Source organism: Protopterus annectens, chromosome 11.part0, assembly GCF_019279795.1.
Source record: "Protopterus annectens isolate FY-2018-M chromosome 11.part0, PAN1.0, whole genome shotgun sequence".
NCBI classification, from domain to species: Eukaryota; Metazoa; Chordata; order Ceratodontiformes; family Protopteridae; genus Protopterus; species Protopterus annectens.
Genome location: NC_056745.1, coordinates 18345276 through 18370561, shown reverse-complemented (window position 1 = coordinate 18370561; position 25286 = coordinate 18345276). Strand labels below are relative to the sequence as shown.

Here is a 25286-nt window from a genome sequence, read left to right as displayed (position 1 = left end):
AGTTTTTTTTATTTTTTATATTTTTTCCCCTAACAAATTTGTTTTTCAACTGAATTGTACAGGTTATAGGTTACATTAAAGGTTGAAAGAGTTTTAAAATGATTTATTGTGGTCTCATTTTTATATATCACAAAAAACTGGCATTTTAACAGGGGTTTGTACACTTTTTATATCCAATGTATTTTAATATGATTAAAACAAAATAAAGAAAAGTCTACAATAAGACCTGTTGCTCCGACTACTATTGGAACTGTCTGGGTATCTTTCTTCTACACTGCTCTCCTTTCTGCCTGCAAATCCTGATATTTTATGACTTTGTGTTTCTCTGTATGCAAGAAACTGTAGTCACTTGGTATGGCGATTTCACTGATCAATGCTACTTCTGTCTTTTCATGGACCATTATATCCGGTTTTCTAGCATTTATCTGCTGAACTGTTGGTAATGGATGATCCCATGTGATGTACACTTCATTTTCTATGATGCTTTATGACTTATGTTTCCAGTGTTTTTCAGCCACTTCAGTACTACAATGATTGCACAATCCCCAGTGCAAGTACTGCCACATTATTATGCCTTTCAGTATACAGTCCTTCTGTCATTAGTATGTCACAACCAGCAACGAGGTGTGCAACTGTTTCCAATTCTGTTTTACAAAACCTACATTTGTCTGTTTCTTCCATATGTTCAATGGACTTTGTAAACCAATGTATATGTAGCCCACTATCTTGGGCCCGCCAATATTAACCTTTCATCTCTTGGTTTGAATTCAGCTCTCCTTACCATTCCTGCATTTATTCCTGATCAACATGAGGTTCTTCCAGAAGTTTCCTATACTTGCAACTATATTCATGCATTTTCCACATTTCTTGCCTTCTCATCTGTTCCTTCACCATATATTTTCCTTTTGTTTTTTTGGCACATTCAGTTGCTACCTGACGTTTATCTACTTGTGGCTTGCTTTCCATTCCTGCTTGACGCCAATATGCTTCTCCTAGCCTAAAAGCAGGGAAGTCATCTTAGATTTACTTTCCTCATGTTTCAAAACTTTCACTACATTTGGGTCTTACGACGTCAGCAGATGTGTCTGGAGTTCCACGACTGATGATCTATACAAGTAATCAATTTCATGGAGACCCATCCCTCCTTCAGAACAGGGAATACATAATCTTGGTATGCACTGATTTTTTTATATAACACTTGGTGAGCATGAAGCATCCTTCTTGTTTTCCTATCTAATCTATCCAATATGATTTGGGGCCAGTCACTCCAAAACTGTAAGCAAGGACAGGAAGAGCAAATTGGTTTATAGCTTAGATTTTATTCATAGATATCAATGCTGTTTTCAGGATTAGTTTAAGTCTTCTAAAGTATTCCTTACAAAGTTTTATTCGCATTGTTCATATTTTATTGTTGAGCCTTCATCAATTCCCAAATATTTATACAGTCCCTCTTGCTCAAGTTCTTTTATATCACATTCTTGTCCCAAACTGATGTTTTATTGGTGCTGCAGTTTTCCTGCTTTAAAGGTGGCTTTTGCACCTTTATCAAGACCAAATGAAATTCTTCTATCATTTTGACAACTTGCAGTTGTGCTTTCAGTTTCTCATCTGATTAGCTATACAGTTTTAAATCATCGACAAAGAGAAGATGAGAAGTCTTTACACTTTGTTTTCTAGGAGCTAAATTGTATCCATGGCCTAAGCTGTTAAGTAGACAGGTTAATGGGTTAAGGGCAAAGCAGAATAGCAGCAGTGACAGAGAGTCACCCAGAACTATCCCCCTTTGAATTTTTATCCCTGGAATAATAATCTGTCCTTTATCATGGCTTAATTGCAAAGTGTTCTGCCACTGTTTCATGATCACTGTAAGGTAGTCAATCAGTGTAGGGTGTTATCTTATACATTTTTAAGCACTCTTTTATCTATGAATGTGAGATACTATCAAATGCTTTTCTGTAGTCAATCCATGCCATACTTAAGATTATTCCCCTTTTTACAGTTCTCTACTATGACTTTTATTTAATAACAAATGATCCTTGTCCCATATAACTTTCTTTTATTGCCCTTTTGTTCTATTGCCATAATTAAGTTTTCTTCTAAATGACTATAAACTCTGTTAGCCTCAATTCCAGTGTATAGTCTACACTTCTTTGGAAGGCAAGTTATTGGTCTATAATTTTTAGGGTAGCTTACAGGTTCACTCAAGTAGGAGGGCACGGATTTTCCTTTTGTTAGCTAGGCTGGTGTCTGTTCAGGGTGTGCATATAAATAGTTCTTGCTCCTGTCTAAATCTTCGTGCAAAGATGTTAATACTTTTAACCAGAAGTCGGTACTGCATCTGGGCCTGGGGTTTTCCAGTTAGAGGCTTTTCTTAACTTTGTTTCAGTTTCTCTGGCTGTTACTTCATACCATTTCATATCCTGTACCTTTAAACTTCTTATTCTTTCTGTTACTTCTTTTCTCCCATATGAGTTTTTTTATGGTACACAAAACTGTTCTTCCGTGTAAAACTCTTGTCACACATTGTACATTTATAAAGCCGATCACCAGAGTGAGTTTTTTCATGGTATAGAAGATCACTTTTGTGTGTAAAACTCCTGCTACATGTAGCACATTTATATGGACTATTACCAGTGTGTGTTCTCTCATGGCTTGTTAAAGACCACTTTCGATTAAAACTGCTATTACACCATGTACATTTATATGGCTTCTCCCCACTGTGTATTTTCTCATGCTGTGTAAGATACCATTTCAATACAAAACTCTTATCACATGTACCACACTTATAAGGCCGATCCCCAGTGTGAGTTTTCTCATGGTCTATGAGCTGAAAATTCAATATAAAACTCTTATCACATGTACTGCACTTATAAGGCCGATCACCAGTATGAGTTTTTTCATGGCGTGTAAGCTGCACTTTCAATAAAAAACTCTTATCACATGTACCGCACTTATAAGGCCGATCACCAGTGTGAGTTTTCTTATGGCGTGTGAGCTGACAATTCAATACAAAACTCTTATCACATGTACCGCACCTATAAGGTCGATCACCAGTATGAGTTTTCTCATGGAGTGTGAGCTGACCTTTCAATACAAAACTCTTATCACATGTACCGCACTTATAAGGCCGATCACCAGTATGAGTTTTCTCATGGTGTGTGAGCTGCACTTTCAATACAAAACTCTTATCACATGTACCGCACTTATAAGGCCGATCACCAGTGTGAGTTTTCTTATGGTATGTGAGCTGATCTTTCAATACAAAAGTCTTATCACACATACCGCACTTAAAAGGCCGATCACCAGTGTGAGTTTTCTCATGGCGTGTGAGCTGCACTTTGAATAAAAAACTCTTATCACATGTACCGCACTTATAAGGCCGATCACCAGTGTGAGTTTTCTCATGGCATGTGAGCTGTCCTTTCAATACAAAACACTTACCACATGTACCACACTTATAAGGCCGATCACCAGTGTGAGTTTTCTCATGGCGTGTGAGCTGATAATTCAATATAAAACTCTTATCACATGTACCGCACTTATAAGGCCGATCACCAGTATGAGTTTTCTCATGGCGTGTGAGCTGCACTTTCAATAAAAAACTCTTATCACATGTACCACACTTATTAGGCCGATCACCAGTATGAGTTTTCTCATGGCGTGTGAGCTGCACTTTCAATACAAAACTCTTATCACATGTACTGCACTTATAAGGCCGATCACCAGTGTGAGTTTTCTCATGGCATGTGAGCTGTCCTTTCAATACAAAACACTTAACACATGTACCACACTTATAAGGCCGATCACCAGTGTGAGTTTTCTCATGGCGTGTGAGCTGATAATTCAATATAAAACTCTTATCACATGCACCACACTTATAAGGCCGATCACCAGTGTGAGTTTTCTCATGGCGTGTGAGCTGCACTTTCAATAAAAAACTCTTATCACATGTACCACACTTATAAGGCCGATCACCAGTATGAGTTTTCTCATGGCGTGTGAGCTGCACTTTCAATACAAAACTCTTATCACATGTACCGCACTTATAAGGCCGATCACCAGTGTGAGTTTTCTCATGGCATGTGAGCTGCACTTTCAATACAAATCTCTTATCACATGTACCGCACTTATAAGGCCGATCACCAGTATGAGTTCTCTCATGGCGTGTGAGCTGCACTTTCAATACAAAACTCTTATCACATGCACCGCACTTATAAGGCCGATCACCAGTATGAATTTTCTCATGGTGTGTGAGCTGCACTTTCAATAAAAAACTCTTTTCACATGTACCACACATATAAGGCCGATCGCCAGTATGAGTTTTCTCATGGCATGTGAGCTGAAACTTCTGTATAAAACTCTTGTCACATACTGCACATTTATATGGCTTCTCTCTTGTATGAGCTTTTTCATGGCACAGGAGGTCAACTTTCTGTTTAAACCTTTTATCACATGTTGCACACTTATATGGCGTAATTAGTGACAACTGACATGGATTCTTGCAGCAGTGTAAGCCCCTGGAGACTAAACAGAATACAATAGTTAGCAGTCTTATTAAAAATGAAAATTATGGTATCAGGTATATGTGTACAGTGCAAAATCGCAAACACTTTTCTTTATGCATTTAAGCTAACAGTACATTATATAACATTTTTTACTTAAAATGTACTCTGCCAACACAGAGTAATGCAGATATGTATAAACAATCATCTTTACAACCCAGCTCATCTACACAGCTCTGCACTTTGCTCAGATTCCTGTACCTCCATCCAGCACGTCAAACTTTTTACTACACGTCTTGTGTGATATTACAGTTAACAGTTATCAAGGGGATGTTGCTACTGTTTAAACAAGTGTTTTGCTACAACATGTAAGCAACACTTCATGGTGTCACCATCACTTCATCTGTACACTGGTCAGAACAGGAAATAAATAGTAAAGGTAGTACTAGTGACTAGCAGTGGGAGGAATTATTGAGGGAGGTACTATTGGTGTGTGCAATGACAGCGGGATGACATCATCTGAACTCCACCTATTGTAATAAGTTTGAATACTGATAATGAATCTTGGTATGTTTTACTTGTAATGCTGGAAAGGACTGAAAAAATGAAAGAAAAACCTAAGTACTGAATTAATTGTTGTGCTCAATCTTGGCAGTACCTGGGTAGTTGGTTTTCCTTTCCAATATTTGTAATGTCAAGGGCCAGCAGGAAGATCAAACTTACAGTTAAAGTTAACTAAGCTATGTATGATTATAACAAGCCCATTAGCTTTACTTTTAATGCATGTAAAGGAGATGAATGCAAAGGCTATAAATAAAGGTACAAAAAGCTAAAGCAACAATTTAATTAAAGCAAAGCTGCAGGAGCAGATACACAGAATACAAGAGCTAATAGACATAATAAAAGACAGGCAGAAAAGATGGATGATCTTGAAAAATCCAGCAGTGAGACAACATTCCAGTGAACAAGTGTTTTATGATTTTGAAAAAAATCACTCAAGAAGGAGCAATGTCAGGATAATTTGGATATAAGAGGGAGTGGGCAACGGTGAACTGGAGCAGTCTGTTATGTAGCTGTTAAAGAACATATTACTGGAAACCAAGAGGCACTAACTGAAATATGCACAGTGTGGGATGGCTGGGAGCAGTAATAGAAGGAAACCCAGACATGTTATAACAGGCTTTTATTTCTTTGCAGTAAAACCTTAAATAAGGTGAGTAAAAAGACTCAGTATTATCCCCTTTTCAGCCATGTTCATAAAGATGGTCAAGGATTACTTAGAAACACTCAACAGAAGGCGGAAAGCTATGCTAAAGGCATTTAATGAACAAAGAATGAACATAACAGATTGAAATACACTGCAATCTGGGAACAACAGCAGGAAAGGGATTTTTTTTTATTTATTCATCCTGTGTTGATTGGGTTAGTCCCACTAGGCTAGTAGCCTCTTTTTGGGGGATACCTGAGGTATTTATTACTATGGTAAATTTGGCCAGGACATTGGGGAACTTCCCCTACTCTTGGTAGTAGTGTGAAGCATTTATGTGTGACACAAAACATTTCCTGTTCCAGGTGTGGAGGCGGCCCAGAGAAACAGGGACAAAACATGGCTGATTCATTTCAGTTTCAGCAAAAGCTGGAAGTTGCTGAACATGTAGCTGAAATGGTAGCTTTTCTGATGATGTGGGTGCAGAAAAAAACAATGACATTGCAGGAAAGGGAGACTGTAGCTGAAACAGAGATGGATTCGGAGGAAAAGTTTCAGAGATTGTTTAAATGAGAGACTGTTACCTCTGAAAAATGCATAATTACAGCCCTCCAAATTGTGGGGGTTCTTGGGATGCTTATTTGGAAGAAATGGCAAACCAAAGTGAGACCGAAAATGGAGCACCAACTTCATGGAGTCACATCATAAAAAAAAAAAAAAAAAAAAAAAAAAAAAAAAAAAGAGAAAGGAGAAGAAGAGACTGTGCCAGAAAAAGTACTAGAGACAAAAACTTATGTGCAAACTGTTGGAGAAGAAACAAAAAAGAAAGATGAAATAAAAGAAACAAAACAGGTGTACACAGTACATGTCAGCAGTAAAAAAAAATATGGACAGATATGAGGTTTGGGACTCTGTCACAGCACCTCTGGGTGTCAAAGCAGAAGAGGTAAGGGCATTTACTTGAATTAATAGTGAGACTTTTTCTGACTTGATATTTGAGGCTGGGCGGCCATGGAAATTTTTTGGTGCATATGAACAAAAGAAAATTATTTATCCATGGTCAGAATATGTGGTACAAGATTTTTACAAACAAAAAAACAACAGTGATCCAGTTCAGAACTGAAGTTGAAGCAAAAGAACTGTAAGAACATTTGTTAATTATATGAAAAAAAAGTAATGGACATTTCAAAATACATGATGAAAAAAGGACTATGTAGTGGGGGATGGGAATGTGGAGTAATACTGAAAATGGAAAACGATAATGTTATGCATGTACCTAGCATTATTAATGATAGGGATTTGGTGAAATACACAGATCAACCAAAGACTTGTTATTTTTGTGGGAAAAATTATCATTAATCAATGACTGTGATAAAAAAGATGTTATTTATGTGGTAAAACAGGGCACAATGCAAAGTGTAAAACAAGTGCCAATACTGGTCATTCATGGCCAGAATGTGAAACGAATGTGCAAGAAAACGATAAAGAAAATGAAGTTATACAAGAGAAAGATCTAGAAGAATGTGTTATACAAGAAAATGTACACAAAGATGTGACTAATAAAGGGGTTATACATGAAGTTATACAGGAGAAAGAGATAGAATGTGTTATACAAGGAAATGTACACAAAGATGTGACTAATAAAGGGGTTATACATGAAGTTATACAGGAGAAAGAGCTAGAAGAATGTGTTATACAAGGAAATGTACACAAAGATGTGACTAATAAAGGGGTTATACATGAAGTTATACAGGAAAAAGAGCTAGAAGAATGTGTTATACAAGAAAATGTAAACAAAGATGTGACTAATAAAGGGATTATACATGAAGTTACACAGGAAAAAGATCTAGAAGAATGTGTTATACAAGGAAATGTACACAAAGATGTGACTAATAAAGGGGTTATACATGAAGTTATACAGGAGAAAGAGATAGAATGTGTTATACAAGGAAATGTACACAAAGATGTGACTGATAAAGGGGTTATACATGAAGTTATACAGGAGAAAGAGATAGTAGAATGTGTTATACAAGGAAATGTACACAAAGATGTGACTAATAAAGGGGTTATACATGAAGTTATACAGGAGAAAGAGATAGTAAAATGTGTTATACAAGGAAATGTACACAAAGATGTGACTAATAAAGGGGTTATACATGAAGTTATACAGGAGAAAGAGCTAGAAGAATGTGTTATACAAGGAAATATACACAAAGATGTGACTAATAAAGGGGTTATACATGAAGTTATACAGGAGAAAGAGCTAGAAGAACGTGTTATACAAGAAAATGTACACAAAGATGTGACTAATAAAGGGGTTATACATGAAGTTATACAGGAGAAAGAGATAGAAGAATGTGTTCTACACGGAAATGTACAAAAATATGTGACTAAAAAAGGGGTTATACATGAAGTTACACAGGACAAAGAGCTAGAAGAATGTGTTATACAAGGAAATGTACACAAAGGTGTGACTAATAAAGGGGTTATACATGAAGTTATACAGGAGAAAGAGATAGAAGAATGTGTTATACAAAAATGTACACAAAGATGTCACTAATAAAGGGGTTATACATGAAGTTATACAGGAGAAACAGCTAGAAGAATGTGTTATACAAGAAAATGTACACAAAGATGTGACTAATAAAGGGGTTATACATGAAGTTATACAGGAAAAAGAGCTAGAAGAATGTGTTATACAAGAAAATGTACACAAAGATGTGACTAATAAAGGGGTTATACATGAAGTTATACAGGAGAAAGAGACAGTAGAATGTGTTATACAAGGAAATGTACACAAAGATGTGACTAATAAAGGGGTTATACATGAAGTTATACAGGAGAAAGAGATAGAAGAATGTGTTATACAAAGAAATGTACCCAAAGATGTGACTAATAAAGGGGTTATACATGACGTTATACAGGAGAAAGAGATAGTAGAATGTGTTATACAAGGAAATGTACAAAAAGATGTGACTAATAAAGGGGATACACATGAAGTTATACAGGAGAAAGAGATAGTAGAATGTGTTATACAAGGAAATGTACACAAAGATGTGACTGATAAAGGGGTTATACATGAAGTTATACAGGAGAAAGAGCTAGAAGAACGTGTTATACAAGAAACTGTACACAAAAATGTGACTAATAAAGGGGTTATACATGAAGTTATACAGGAGAAAGATCTAGAAGAATGTGTTATACAAGAACATGTACACAAAGATGTGACTAATAAAGGGGTTATACATGAAGTTATACAGGAGAAAGAGCTAGAAGAATGTGTTATACAAGGAAATATACACAAAGATGTGACTAATAAAGGGATTATACATGAAGTTATACAGGAGAAAGAGATAGTAAAATGTGTTATACAAGGAAATGTACACAAAGATGTGACTAATAAAGGGGTTATACATGAAGTTATACAGGAGAAAGAGCTAGAAGAATGTGTTATACAAGGAAATGTACACAAAGATATGACTAATAAAGGGGTTATACATGAAGTTATACAGGAGAAAGAGATAGTAGAATGTGTTATACAAGGACATGTACACAAAGATGTGACTAATAAAGGGGTTATACATGAAGTTATACAGGAGAAAGAGCTAGAAGAACGTGTTATACAAGAAAATGTACAAAAAGATGTGACTAATAAAGGGGTTATACATGAAGTTACACAGGACAAAGAGCTAGAAGAATGTGTTATACAAGAAAATGTACACAAAGATGTGACTAATAAAGGGGTTATACATGAAGTTATACAGGAGAAAGAGCTAGAAGAATGTGTTATACAAGAAAATGTACACAAAGATGTGACTAATAAAGGGGTTATACATGAAGTTATACAGGAGAAAGAGATAGTAGAATGTGTTATAAAAGGAAATGTACAAAAAGATGTGACTAATAAAGGGGTTATACAGGAGAAAGAGATAGTAGAATGTGTTATACAAGGAAATGTACAAAAAGATGCGACTAATAAAAGGGTTATACATGAAGTTATACAGGAGAAAGAGCTAGAAGAACGTGTTATACAACGAAATGTACACAAAGATGTGACTAATAAAGGGGTTATACATGAAGTTATACAGGAGAAAGAGATAGTAGATGTGTTATACAAGGAAATGTACAAAAAGATGGACTGATAAAGAGGTTATACATGAAGATATACAGGAGAAAGAGATAGAATGTGTTATACAAGGAAATGTACACAAAGATGTGAGTAATAAAGGGGTTATACATGAAGTTATACAGGAGAAACAGCTAGAAGAATGTGTTATACAAGGAAATGTACACAGAGATGTGACTAATAAAGGGGTTATACATGAAGTTATACAGGAGAAAGAGCTAGAAGAATGTGTTATACAAGAAAATGTACACAAAGATGTGACTAATAAAGGGGTTATACATGAAGTTATACAGGAGAAAGAGCTAGAAGAACGTGTTATACAAGAAAATGTACACAAAGATGTGACTAATAAAGGGGTTACACATTAAGTTATACAGGAGAAACAGCTAGAAGAATGTGTTATACAAGGAAATGTACACAAAGATGTGACTAATAAAGGGGTTACACATGAAGTTATACAGGAGAAACAGCTAGAAGAATGTGTTATACAAGGAAATGTACACAAAGATGTGACTAATAAAGGGGTTATACATGAAGTTATACAGGACAAAGAGCTAGAAGAATGTGTTATACAAGAAAATGTACACAAAGATGTGACTAATATTAAAGGGGTTATACATGAAGTTATACAGGAGAAAGAGATAGTAGAATGTGTTATACAAGGAAATGTACACAAAGATGTGACTAATAAAGGGGTTATACATGAAGTTATACAGGAGAAAGAGATAGTAGAATGTGTTATACAAGGAAATGTACACAAAGATGTGACTAACAAAAGGGGTTATACATGAAGTTATACAGGAGAAAGAGCTAGAAGAATGTGTTATACAAAGAAATGTACACAAAGATGTGACTAATAAAGGGATTATACATGAAGTTATACAGGAGAAAGAGCTAGAAGAATGTGTTATTCAAGGAAATGTACACAAAGATGTGACTGATAAAGGGGTTATACATGAAGTTATACAGGAGAAAGAGATAGAAGAATGTGTTCTACAAGGAAATGTACACAAAGATGTAACTAATAAAGGGGTTATACATGAAGTTATACAGGAGAAAGAGCTAGAAGAATGTGTTATACAAGAAAATGTACACAAACATGTGACTAATAAAGGGGTTATACATGAAGTTATACAGGAGAAAGAGCTAGAAGAATGTGTTATAGAAGAAAATGTACACAAACATGTGACTAATAAAGGGGTTATACATGAAGTTATACAGGAGAAAGAGATAGTAGAATGTGTTATACAAGGTAATGTACACAAAGATGTGACTAATAAAGGGGTTATACATGAAGTTAAAGTAACAAGGAAAAAGAAACAGAGGAGAGAAGGAAGGAAGAACGTGACTGTAGTACATTAAGAAATCAAAATAATTCAATAGGGTAGGTAGAGAATTATAGAAAGGAAAAGAACATCCAAAAATATAACGCTTAGAGAAAATAAGAAAGGAAAGGGATACAAATGTTATTATACTAACTGTTCTTGTTGTTGTGTCTTTCGTCTTTTCCCGGTTAGGGGTCGCCACAGAGGAACTCCGGTTTGCTAATGATTGGCAGTAGATTTTTACGTGCCGAGTTGCCGGCCCTGACGCACAAGCTTCAACGAAGGTACACCCATTCACGGATGTCTCCACACAGAAGACTCTCTAGCTGAGAATAGAACAGGACAACATCTTACTGTGAGGCGACAATGCTACCGCAGCACCACCACCGCAGTAATAGTTCTTAAAGGCTGAAATTAGCTTTAAATGTGAACAGTATGAAAAATTGTAAGAAAAGAATAGTTATATTACAATGGTGTCCAGTAGATCCACATATTATTGTTTTAAAAGATAACATTATTAGCACAGGAAGAAAGAATGCAAACTGAAAAAAATTGTGGAATGGTGTGATAATTTGGAACATGGGGAAATAAATATACTTACAACAATTGGCTTAAGTATTGGTGTCATTCAAAGGGGATCCAATGCCTGTTAGCCTGGGATGACATGCTCGACAGACCACGATGCTTCGCTAGGGACGGCTTGCACCTGTCACCCCTGGGTTTTCGGATATTGGCAAAGGCTCTTGCCACCCCCATAGTGCCTTTTTTAGGCAGGGCTCAAAAGACGAACCCACCTCCATAGGTATCACAAGGCATAAGAAACTGAGAGTAATGCTACTCAACGCCAGAAGTCTAAACCTCAAGATGCACTCACTCGTAACTCTCATTAGCATGGAGAACATCGACATCTGTGCAGTAACAGAAACCTGGCTCAAGGCTCCCGAGAGCACCCCAGCACTACCAGGTTATACCTCATACCATGCTTTTCGGCCCCAAAACTTGGACTGAACCACAAAAGGAGGGGGAGTATCAATATTCGTCAAAGATACCCACACCTCCAAGTTGGTGGCACAGCACGAAGCATCAGAGACTATCCATGTGCAACTAACAGTGGGTAAAACTGCCTTCCAGTTTATAACCTGCTACAGACCACCCTCCCAAACCCAGGAACCCCACTCGGCCTTCCTGAGAACACTGGAAAATATGAAGGTCTCTCCAAACACCATTATATTGGGTGACTTCAACTACCCAAACATAGACTGGGAGCAGTACTCTAGCTCCAACACCCTAGCCCAAAGCTTCCTAGAATTTATAAACTCAAATGCTATGGAACAACTTGTTACCACTCCCACAAGAGGGGAAAACATACTGGACCTGATCATCACCAACATGGGGGCTCTATGCTCCAGACCAGACGTGTATCCCTCACTGGTATGATCAGACCATGAACTAATCTCACTGGATATTCACATCCCGACCCCACCCCCTGCCCAGAAAACCACAGTGAAAAACTTCTCTAAAGCAAATTTCACACTCCTCAAAACCGAGGTGGAATCCTTCAAAGCCCCCGGGCCTGTGGAAAATACGGCCCAGACCGCAGAATCCTTTATAAACGTATTCTATGAACACCTTCAGGAATGCATGGATCATGCAATCCCAAATAAAACCAAGACCCAATCCTCCAAAGGCAGGCGTCCTGTCTGGTGGACCCCAGCCATAAACAAACTATACAATAGAAGGAGGAAGCTACTATATGATAGAGCAAAATCCCAAAAAGGGAAGGCATCTCTGATCAGTATTAGCAAAAAACTACGGGCACTCATAAAATCGTCTAAGGCCAGCTTCGAGAGAAAAATTGCACAGGACACTAAGGATAATTACAAGGCTTTCTTTAGTTAAGTTAGGAACCTGGGTGGGAATTCCCAGATATGCTCAGAATTAGTCCAAAATGACAAAAAATACACTGAACCCACAGACATTGCCAACATCCTAGCTGACAGGTTCAGCGTAAACTCCCCCCCCCCCACCAAAAGGGCAAATATCTATCCTAGCAGAGTGCTGCCCCCCTGACATCTCAGATGCTCAGGTAAGAGCCGCCCTCTCCACAGCAAAAAACACAGCATCATTGGGACCAGACGGTGTCCAGGGCTGCGTCCTACATGAACACCACGAAGAGCTAAACCCAAACATAAAACTACTGTTCAATTTCAGCCTTACTACAGGATATGTACCCAAAGAGTGGCGTACAGCAACAGTGGTCCCTCTCCACAAAGGTGGTGCCTCAACAGATCCTGGAAACTATCGCCCCATAAGCCTGACTAGCTTGGTCTGCAAAGCTATGGAAAGGATCATCATGGAACTCATAAATAAAGATATTGGGGACCTACAGACACTGGATCCTACCCAGTTTGGCTTTGTTAAGGGCAGATCCTGCCTCTTAAACCTGGTTGATTTCTTTGAAACAGTCACCAAGGCCAATGACGAGGGGAAGGTGGTCCACACAGCCTACCTGGACCTCGGAAAAGCCTTCAATATAATACCCCACTCGGGCATTATAGATAAGCTCACCAGCTTAAATATAAACCCCTATGTCACTAGATGGGTTGCAAACTGGCTCAAGGACAGACCCCACATGGTTAGAATTGCTGGAGCCATGTCAGACTCCAAACCAGTTACAAGTGGTGTCCCACAAGGCTCAGTCCTGGGACCTCTCTTGTTCGGTATATATTTCTCGGAGGTACAGGCCAACACGGAAGGACTGTGGCTGATCAAGTTCTCAGATGACTGCAAACTAGGCGCCATAATCGACTCTCCAGCCGACACAAGCATCCTACAAAAGGGCCTCATAGATACAGACAACTGGTGCCAGAGCCATGGCCTCAAGCTAAACGCCAAAAAGTGTATAGTCATCCCCTTTGGCAAAAACAAAGTGCCCACAAATTACCACATAGGTGGTAATCCATTAAGTAGGGAAGAAGTAATTAGGGACCTGGGGACCCAAGTTGATAGCAATCTCTCATTTGACAACCATGTGGCCAAAGTGGTTAGAAAAACATTTTATATAGCCCACCTAATCATGAAGAGATTCACATCTAGATCAGGGGAGGTCATCGTGCCTATTTACTCATCCCTCATCAGGCCCATAATTGAGTACAATGCCCCTTTTGGGATGTACCTTACCAGACACCTGCAGCAACAGGAAAGACCCCAAAAAGTACCTCACCACGAGGATCAAGGGCTCAAACAGATGCCATATGCTGCCCGGTTAAAGAAACTCCAGCTCTACTCAGTGGCATACCGCCTGCTCAGAGGCGATCTATGCCTGACGTATAAAGCCATGTCCAACCCGGAATTCATGGACATGCTGCACCTCAGAAAATCCAAATCCCATCGAGCAACGCGCTCGAGAGACTTGAAGCTCAGCACTGAAATAAATAGGATATGCTGGAGGGACAGATTCATAACCCAGAGGCTCCCTTCACTCTGGAATAAAATCCCAGTCCAAGTTAGGCAGAGTCCCTCATCGACTCTCTTCAAGAGGAATCTTGATGAGTGGATGGGAGATCGTAGGTTCACCCCGGGTATCACTTCTGTGTCACTGTTAGACAGAGGCACAGTATACTAACCTCGAAAAAGGGCATAGCAAAATTCATTTAAAATGGGTGGGGAAAGCCAAACACACTCATATATATATATATATATATATATATATATATATATATATATATATATATACATATATATATATATATATATATATATATAGATATATTAAAATGTTAGATGTAACCATAGTGGAACTAGGACAAATTATGGTAATAGACTTGAGATGGAAAAATGTATATAGAATTATAGCTTTATATGCATATATAAACAAAATAGAGAGGGAAATGATGTTTAAAAATATTCTTGAATATGTTTGTGTAAATATGGACATTATAGTGGTGGGTAATTTTAATTCTAATTTAAAAAAAACAAGAGCAACTGTGATGTTAAAATGGTTAAAGAAATTATGAGATGTGGAAAGTTAAGTGTATGGCAGAATAAACATTGGACCTCTAACAGGAATGAAATTAGGACTGAAATTATTTTTAACATCTGACAGTTTAAATGTTAAAAAAGGAATTACGTATGCTGGATTTTCAGATCATGTGGCTACATGGGTTAAAGTACAAGAAAATGAAAAATATATAAGAACAGGAAAAGGAATAAAGAGAATTAATGAAAATGAATTAAATATAGAAGAGAAAAAAGAACTTATGGAATTATGGAAAAGTATGAATGAGAGAGATTTATGAGAAGTGGACTGGTTAGTGGCTTAATTTTAAAGAGAAATATATAAAAGTGTTTTTAGAATGTATAAGGAAGAAAAAGAGATACAAGATATTAAGACAAGAAACATTCAGCGACTTATAGAGAATAAAAAATCCTTTTATGAAAAAAGAGAAATATATAAAATGAATCAAAATTAACTTGTTATATAAACAAGAATATTGTTTACAAGGAAAGAAAGAAAGAAGAGGTAGTCACATATTTGAGTAAAATAACAAAAGAAGGAAGAATAATAAGAGAATTATAGAATAAGGAAGGTAAGCAAATAAGACAGCCAGAAGGAATAAATAATATGTATTGGAATTATCTGTTAAAAGAGAAGAAAGCATAGAACAAATTTATAAAGGTGAAAATTTAAATAATGAAAAAATGAGTATTTAGAACAAAAATAACTATGAAAGAATTTAATGAAAATTCTGAAAGATACTAACATGAATTCTGCAACAAGACTGCACAGAAATGATTATGGTATGTACAAAGAAATGAAGGAATGGCAACATTTTTTTATACAATTTATGAATAAATGGTTAGAAACCTGAATCAGAGAGAAAGAGATATGTATAGGAGTTATAACATTTATATTTAAATAAGGAAATAAAGAGGAGATAAACAATTGGAGACCTATAACATTGAATAATACGAATTATAAACCTTTGGAGAATAACAAAAAGGTTACAAAATATGGATAGAATATATGACCAAATGTATTCGGAAGAAAAAGAAAAAGGAAGTCCAGAGTTATTATGGACAATAATTTATGAAATCATGAATAAAACATAGAAGGGAAGATTGTGATAGGAGATACAACTAACGCCTATGATAACATTCAATATAAATCATTATGGGGAATTTTGCAGGCATATAATGTAAGCAAAAAATATTACAATTAAAATCTGTTTATGAAAGGAACTATGTGAGACTAAATGTAAACAGCTGGACTGGCGAAGAAATAAAAATAGAATGTGCAATAAAGCAGGGCCGCCCAGCTAGTAGCGTAACTTTTTCATTAGTTATTTAATGTAATAGTGAAGGAAATTAAGAAAATGTCAAGTGGCACTGGATACAAAATGATGAAGGAAGTACAACTGTCAATAACGTATAATTATCCAGATGATATTGTACTAATTGTTAACAATAAAGTATGGCTGGAAGAAATAAATGAAAAATTAAGTATAAATTAAAAAAACGGTTTAAGTATAAATAAAGAGAAAAGTAAAGGATTTGGTTTTGAAGGTATGATAGGAGGCATCAAGTTCCATGAAAAATATATAGATATGACTGCGGTGGTGGTGCTGTGGTAGCGTTGTCGCCTCACAGTAAGACTCTCTCTGGTTCGATTCTCAGTGGAGACATGCGTGAATGGGTATGCCTTCGTTGAAGGTTGTGCATCACAGCTGGCAACTCGGCACGTAAAAATCTACTGCCAATCATTAGCGGACCGGAGTTCCGCTGTGGCGCCCCCTAACCGGGAAAAGCTGAAAGACACAACATTAAGAATAATAATTGGAAGGAATGAATGCAGACAACAACAATGGGATAATTTACTCAAAGGATATGACTATTTTTTGGAAATCATATAGATTTTCATATAGAAAAAAAGCACACTTGCTGAACACCATGGTAATAGGAAAATTGCTTATTTTGCTAACATCTATATGATTCCTACTAAGTATGAAAAGGAACTAATGATAAATATATTTTCCTTTATATGGGGCTCTAGACTGAATCCAGTCAAGAGAGGGATCCTACATATGAAAGAAGAGCAAGCAGGCTTGAGTTTAATGAACCCAATAGTACATGCAGCATCTTTAATTTTATATAAGGTATTAAAAGGAATTATGAAGGAAAATAAAAACTTGATACAAATGATACTATATAAATACAAAGAAAGTACAGTTATGTACACTTACCATAAATGTAGATGTTCAAGTGTATTTACTGTTGCAATCATCACTTGCAGGGTTATCCCTGCTGTGGTAGCCCTCGGCCGGCCTGAATACTAGAGTCTATGTTTTAGTGCATCGGCTGCTGTCACTTGATGTCTACAGGTCATCAGTGCTATAAAGGAGGGAAGCCGACGCAACTACATCAGTTTTTCTTGCCCGAACCTATCAGAGCCCAAATCAAAAGAAGGAAAAAAGGCCCTGGTGGCCAAGAGCCACAAGTAGGAACTTATGTCTCCTTAACATAGCAGATATAAGGGGGAAGGAGGGTGGGAAACCAGGACTGCAACAGTGAATACACTCGAACATCTACATGTATGGTAAGTGTACACAACTGTACTATGTTCGTGTTCCACTGTTCCAGTCATCACTTGTGGGAGGATTCCCAAAGCTGAGGAGAGGGTGGCAGGCTGAGTAAGAAACCTAGAAATGGGTCAGCATGCCTTGCAGGACTGCAGAGGCAAACTCTGCCCTAGCCTTGGAGAACACAGGTAGGTGGTAATGTTTAGTGAACGTGTGGACAGAAGTCCAAGTGGCAGCTTCCAGGATGCTCCTGGTGGGAACTCCTCTGACGAATGCTGTAGAGGCAGAGGCTGCCCTAGTTGAGTGAGTTCGAATAGCCTTAGGAGGGGCTTTTCCATGGAAGTTGTAACATAAACAGATACCGTATGATATCCACTTGGAAATGGTTTGTTTGGAAATGGGCTTCCTGTCTGCTCCTGTGGAAAAACTGACCAGAAGTTGGTCTGTTTTCCTGACGGATTTTGTGTGGTCCAGGTAGTATCTTAGCTGTCTGTGCACATCTAGTGAATGCAGGATTCTTTCCCCCTTGTTTTGGGGGTTAGGAAAAAAGGTGGGTAGATGTATAGCCTGGTTGAGGGTAATATTTGATACCACCTTAGGCATAAAGGAAGGATTGGTCCTCAGGGAGACCCTGTCTGTATGGAAGATGATGAAGTGTTCAATGGCCATAAGTGCCTGAAATTCAGAGACCCTTCTAGCCGAGGTGACGTCTAAGAAGAAAGCAGTCTTCCAAGAGAGGTACTCGGGTTCTGCTGAGGCAGCAGGTTCAAAGGGTGGTAATGTTAGCTTTTCCACGACGTAGTTCAGGTCCTGGGCTGGAGTGGGCAGTCCCCTGGGAAGTCTGATATTAGGAATTACTTAATCAAAGGGTGTGAAAAAAGGGGCTGTTCTGAATCAAAATGAGCTGAAATGACTGAGGCATGTATTTTAATAGAGGAGGATAGGCCCCCATTTAGTAATTCTGCTAGATAGTCCAGGATGGGGGGGATTTTTGGCTGTGAAGTATTTTCCCCCTTTGCTGGGCACCAGGAGCAGAATCTTTTCCATTTTCCTGAGTAAGGTTTTCTGGTGCTAGGCCACCTGGCCTCTGTAATAATGTCCATAACTTGCTTGCTTAACAATGGCCCCTTGTCGGTTCTTAGGGTATTAGCCATGTTGATAGTTTGAGAGTCTGCAGGTCTGGGTGATGAATTTTCCCCCTGCCTGAGATAGGAGGTTTGGGATCAGGGGAAGTTGCCTGGGAGACTGATGGGTCAGGTTTTGTAGCAAAGGGTACCAATGATGCCTGGGCCAATCTAGGGCAATCAGAATGGCCTTTTGTCCCTCTTCCCTCAATCTGAGCAGTACCTTTGGAATAAGAGGCAGGGGAGGGAAAGCACACACAAAGAGAGTGTCCCAAGGGAAGGGCAAGACATCTGCCCTCCAGGCTAGGTGCAAAATTTTTCCAGCTGGTGGTTGTGATGAGAAGCTAAGAGATCCTCCTGAGGTGTCCCCCACTCCTGAGTAATTTGAAGAAAAACTTTCCTATGGAGCTGCCACTTGTGTGGGTCGAGGAAGTTTCTGCTTAGGTGGTCTGCCAGGATGTTGCTGATCCCTGGTATGCATTGGGCTATCAGATATAGGCCCATGGAGGAGGCTGTCACCAAGAGGCTCATGGCTAGCCTGCACAGAGGGTAAGACTGTGTCCCTCCCTGCTTGCTGATGTACCACATCACTGTCTGAGATGGGGTTTGAAGAATGTCAGAGGCCTTTGCACTGCCATCATTTCCTTCTGGTTGATGTGCAAGTGGAGGTTATTCGGGTCCCAGCTGCCTTGGGCACACCTGCCATCTAGGTGGGTGCTCCAAGCCTTGTCTGAGGCGTCGGTGGTGATGGTCTGCCCTGTAGGGCACAATGTGAATGGAAGACCCTTGTTCTAAGTACAGACCTCCGCCCACCATAGAAACTCTGCCCTTATGCAGGGGATCAGGGGGAGAGAGGTCTCTAGAGAGGGAGAGTGCTGGGACCAAAGGTTCTTTAGGTACCATTGTAGTTTTCTAATGTGAAGCCTGGCCAGAGGTATGAGAAGGATGGAAGACGCCATGTACCCCAAAGCTTGCAAAAACTTCCTTGCAGTGAGGTGACTCCTGGAAGCTACCTGGGTAAAGTAGAGGGGTAGAAAATTCTGCTTTTCTGGTGATAGGTAGGCCATTTGTTTTTCTGTGTCCAGCAATGCTCCCAGAAAGATAATCTTCCTTGTGGGCATCTGTTTTGATTTCTTTTCGTTGATGGTGTACCCTAAGGAGGTTAAGAGGGTTTTGACAAAGAGGAGATCCTTGAGGAGCTTCTCTTCGCAGTCTGCCTGGATGAGGCATTCGTCCAGATAGGGGTAAATCTGGATGTTGTTTTGTCGGCAAAAAGCTATGGCAGGAGCCAAGCATTTGGTGAATACCCTGGGAGGACTAGATGAGCCAGAGGGTAGTGCAGAGAACTGAAAGTGCTGAGAGCCTGCTCTGAATCTCAGGAACTTCCTGCAGGACTTCCTTATGGGGACATGGAGGTAGGCATCTTTTAAATCTAGGGTAACTAGCCAAGCATTTTTTGACAGCATAGGAAGCAGCTGTTGCAAAGTTAGCATCTTGAATTTTTGGTACCACCAGTAAAGTGTTCAGAGTGGACAGATCCAGGATGGGGCGCCAAGTGCCCTCTTTTCTGGGAACAAGGAATAGTCTGGAATAGAAGCCTCTGCCTGCTTGGTCTGAGGGGACGGGTTCCACTGCCCCTTGGGCTGTGAGGGTTTGAACTTGTTTTAGTGCCTCTGCCCGCTGGTTTGTAGGAAAGTCTGGGTACCCCCTTAGAGGAGGCAGTTGGTTGAAGGAGAAATTGTATCCCTGAAAAATAATTTCTAAGACCCATTGATCCTGTGTTACTGATCGCCAATTTTCTCCTAGTTTTTGGTAGGTGGAAATAGGGCAGAGGGGAGAGGGGAGCCATTGAGAGTTCTTGACATAGATGAACGGCTCAGAACTCCCTGCCTGAGGAGTGGAAGTTGTCCACTGTTTGGTTCTCTGCTGCCCCTGGGACTGCAGTCTGGGTGGTCTGTCTCTGTGGGGCTTACCTGACCCTGCCTGCTTTGTGCAGGAAAGGACCAGTGCTTAGAAGGATAATTCCTGCTGAACCTAGGAGGTTGCACCTGAATAAAGTCTTTTACTGTTTGCTTAGATTTTTTCTTAGTCTTCCATCTTTTTAAGCACCTCTTCTGTTTTTGCTCCAAATAAGCAGTCCTTACCCAAAGGTGCACCAAGTTAAAAGGAGGACCTGTTCCCGGAGGCCACATCTACTTTGGAATGAGTGATAAAGGTATGAGGTCTCACCCATGTTGCAGCTGCACAAATAGAATCAATAGGAAGTCTGGCTTGAAAGGCAGATGATGTTGAGACTGCCTTAGTGGAATGTCCTCTTATCTTTCCTGGTAGTTGCTTACCATTCTTATTGTAGCAGAAAGAAATGCAATCAGTAAGCCACTTCAACAAGGTTACCTTGGAAACTGGTAATCCTTTCTTTTTGTCTGAAAAGGACACAAAAACCTGGTCAGATTTCCTGAAATCTTTTGTCATGTGCAGATAAAAATGTAAGTGTTTATGAACATCCAGCTGGTGCAATTTATATTCTGCCTTGTCGCTATAGTTTGGGAAAAAGACTGGCGATTCAATGTATAGGTTCAGATTATTCTCTGAACAGACTGTGGGAAGGAACGAGGGATTAGTTCTCAAAGAGATCCTATCCTTGTGAAAAACAATATAAAGAGGATGAATAGAGAGAGCTTGTAACTCTGATACCCTTCTGGCAGAGTTTATGGCTACTAAAAAGAAAGTTTTCCATGACAAAAATTTAAAATCACAATATGATACAGGCTCAAAGGGTGGTAAAAATAGCGAAGTTAGCACAAGATTTAGATCCAAGGGACTGGGGTTTCTCTGATTGGAGGTCTGAGTAAGAAGGTACCTTTGAGAAAAGCCTTACATAACTTATGAGTCATAATTGGAACTCCCATTTCTCCAGTATGGAAATTAGAAATGGCTGCCAGTTGAACCCTAATTGTAGCTGCAGCAGCTCCTTCTTCAAAAAGTTTATTAAGAAAGTCTAAAATTGCAGTTATGGGAGCTGTAAAAGGCTCTATGTTCCGTCTTGCAGCCTAACATGAAAATCTTTTCCACTTACTGGAGTATAATTTCCTCGTGGATGGTTTATGGGAAGAAATGAGAATATGACTCACTGCAGGGGAAAAGGGGTAACACCTGGCTATGCGTGGAATTGGAGCAGCCATGCTGTCAACTTGAGGGTTTGGACAGATGGATGGAACTCCCCTGAAGAATGGTCAAGAGGTCTGGAATTGGATCCAGAATCCAAGGTTCCTCCAGCAGCTGGGTCCAGAGAAAGGGGAACCAAACTTGATGAGGCCAGTAAGGAGCAATGAGGATTATAGTGCTTTTCAACAATCTTGCTTTCTGAATCACTTTGGGAATTAGAGGGAAGAGGGAAAGGCATAGAGTAATCCTGGGGGTCAATCGTGAACCAGTGCATCCCTTGGTGACTTCCCTGGAGGGGGAATGAGGGCAAAGTAGTTGCGGCATTTGGTATTCATGGACGTGGTGAATAGGTCGCAGCAAAGCTAGTTCCATTTCTGGAAGATCACTTCTGCAATCTCTGGTTTCAGGGATCACGCATGAGGCATTAGAATTGCTCTGCTGAGCTTGTCTGCTATCACGTTGGATTTTCTCAGGATGTACGTTGCTATCAGAAAATGTTGAGAAGTGATCACCAATTGCCGAACTCGTTGTGCCTCCCGACATAGTGGGTAAGATTTGGTTCCTCCCTGCTTGTTTATATATCACACTACTGACATGTTGTCTGTCTGAATTGCAACCGTTCTCATGGGAAGAGAGTCCTGAAATGCCTGCAATGCATAAAGCACCGCTCTCATCTTCAGAACGTTTATGTGCAAGTGACTTTCATGATCTTGCCATAGGCCTTGGAATGTCATTCCCAGATAATGCCCCCCCCCCAATCTGGGAAGCGTCCGTGGTCAGTACAGCATTCGGTTGAGGAAAAATAAAGGGGCGGCACTGATCCAACTGATCTGTCTGCAGCCACCAAAGATGATCTTTTTTGCATGACTCCGTGATGATAATCTGGTGTGACAGAGGAAGATCTTGCATTGACCACTGAGTAAATAGCAATCATCGTAGAACCCTCATGTGTAGACGTGCTAGTGGAACTAAAAGAATAGCTACTGCCATGGTACCCAGAACTTGCAGCACAAATCTGGCTTGAACGTTCTTCTTTGACATCAAAATCTTGATTTGCCGGTGAAGGGACTGAATTCTGTCTGGAGTAAGTTTTGCTGTCATGCTTTTTGAATCCAGATCTGTGCCTAAGAAGGTAATATGTTGACACAGGGACAAGGCAGATTTTTTTTAAGTTTACTGTGATGCCTAGTCTGGCGCAAAGTAACACTGTTTCGTCCCTTGTTTGAAGTAGTAGATGCCTGGTGGTGGCAGTGAGGAGCTAGTCGTTTAGATATGGAAACGCCCAGAAGTCTGACGTCTCAAGTGAGCTGTGACCACTACCATGCATTTGGTGAACACTCTGAGGGCTGTAGTGAGACCAAAGGGAAGGGCTTGAAATTGGTAATGACTGGCTCCCAGACAAAAGCTTAAGTGTCTCCTGGATTGCCTGCCCATCTTTATATGGTAGCACACATCCTGGAGATCTACTGAGCACACCCAATTGTCTTTCCTGATAAATGGGAAAATTGACTGCAGATTTACCATCCGGAACTTTGACTTCTTCGCTGATTTGTTTAGTTTGCTGAGATCTAGAATGGATCCCCAATCTCCTGTCTTTTTTGGAACTAAAAAGAATCTTGAGTAAGTCCTGGATCCTATCTGGTCTGCGGGGACCTCTTGAATGACTCTTTTCTCTAGCAATGAGATGGTCTCTTGTGTTGCATGGTCCTTTTGGCCGGGTGGAACATCTGGTAAGGACAGATATTTTTGGTGGGGAGGTAGAAAAGGGTATGTAATAACCTCTGGGTATTATTTCTACCCATCTGTCTTGGGAAATTTCTTGCCAGGCATTTGGGTCCAGTGGCAATTGACCCCCGACTGCCTCCAGAGAAGAGTAGACAGGCCTCCTTTCAGGAGCACTGGAAGGGCCTGTCAGAGAACGAATCTCTGTCGCCCTGATTTTGCAGCCCCCCTCTGCCGCGAGGTCGGCGTCTTCCATTATAACTTCCCCCTCTGCCCCTGGGGGAAGAGTCACCACGTGCATCAGAGAAACCTTTTTGGGACTTGCGGAACCACATTTCTCCACCCTTTTGACCTTTGGGATAAGGTCTAGACAGGGCAGAAAAAGTACAGTTGTGTACACTTACCATAAATGTAGATGTTCGAGTGTATTCACTGTTGCAGTCATTACATTTGGGTAATCTGCTGGCAGGTTGCCCTCAGTCGGCCTGATTAACAAAGTCTTGGGTCCTGCGTCGGTTGCTGTCCCTTCTTCCATGACGTCAGGTCGTCAGGGGTATAAAAAGTACAGTTTTGTACCTACCATAAATGTAGATGTTCGAAGATCCACATTGCTGCAGTCCTTACACTTGGGTAGTCCGCTGTCCTCGGTCGGCCCGAATACCAAAGTATAAGGCTGACGTCGGTCAAGGTGCATTAATCTGACGTCAGGACGTCAGGGTACAAATGCGCATGACCGACGTCATATCCTCAGTCTTTTCTTGCCCCAGATGTCAGAAGACCCTAAACAGGTAAGGCCAAAACCAAAAAACAACCACACACTAAACACCCCTGCACTAAATCTATGTACAACATACACAAATTTACAAAAGTACAACCCAACCCACACAACCACCCCTAAACACAGAGGGGAAGGAGGGAGGGTAAATTGGACTGCAGCAATGTGGATCTTCGAACATCTACATTTATGGTAGGTACAAAACTGTACTATGTTCTTCATCTCACATTGCTGCAGTCCTTACACTTGGGTAGAATCCCAAAGCAGAGGTAAGGGAGGATGGCAAATCATAAAGAAGCAGGAGCTGCCAAAATGCCCTGTAAAATAGCAGTGGCAAAACCAGCCCTAGATTTAGAGTAAAGAGGAAGGTGGTAATGCTTAGAGAAAGTATGCACTGAACTCCAAGTAGCTGCCTCCAAAATATCCTTAGTTGCCACCCCCCTTAGAAATGCTGTAGAAGTGGCAGTAGCCCTAGTGGAATGAGGCCTAATCCCAGCTGGAATCTCCTTGCCATGATGGGAATAACAGAAAGCAATGCAAAACCCAATCCACTTAGAAATAGTTTGTTTTGACACAGGCTTGCCCTGAGAACTCAAAGCAAAAGAAACAAACAACTGCTGAGACTGCCTGAACTCCTTAGTCCTGCTTAAATAATAACGCAACTGCCTATGTACATCTAAAGTATGCAAAATCTTTTCCCCCTTATTTTGGGGATCTGCATAAAAAGTAGGCAAATGAATAGTTTGGTTTAAAGCCACACTA

General features: G+C 39.7%; 1 protein-coding gene across 1 annotated transcript in view; it reads right to left on the bottom strand.

The window, feature by feature from the left end:
• Positions 1–2384: 2384 nt before the first annotated feature.
• The window catches only part of LOC122815974 (zinc finger protein 431-like), a 237566-nt gene continuing 214664 nt past the window's right edge, over positions 2385–25286 (bottom strand). Inside the window, exon 4 of the mRNA XM_044088858.1 lies at positions 2385–4524. Within this exon, the coding sequence (XP_043944793.1) occupies positions 2450–4524 (2075 nt within the window). The 3' untranslated portion in view covers positions 2385–2449. The remainder of the gene's footprint in view (positions 4525–25286) is intronic.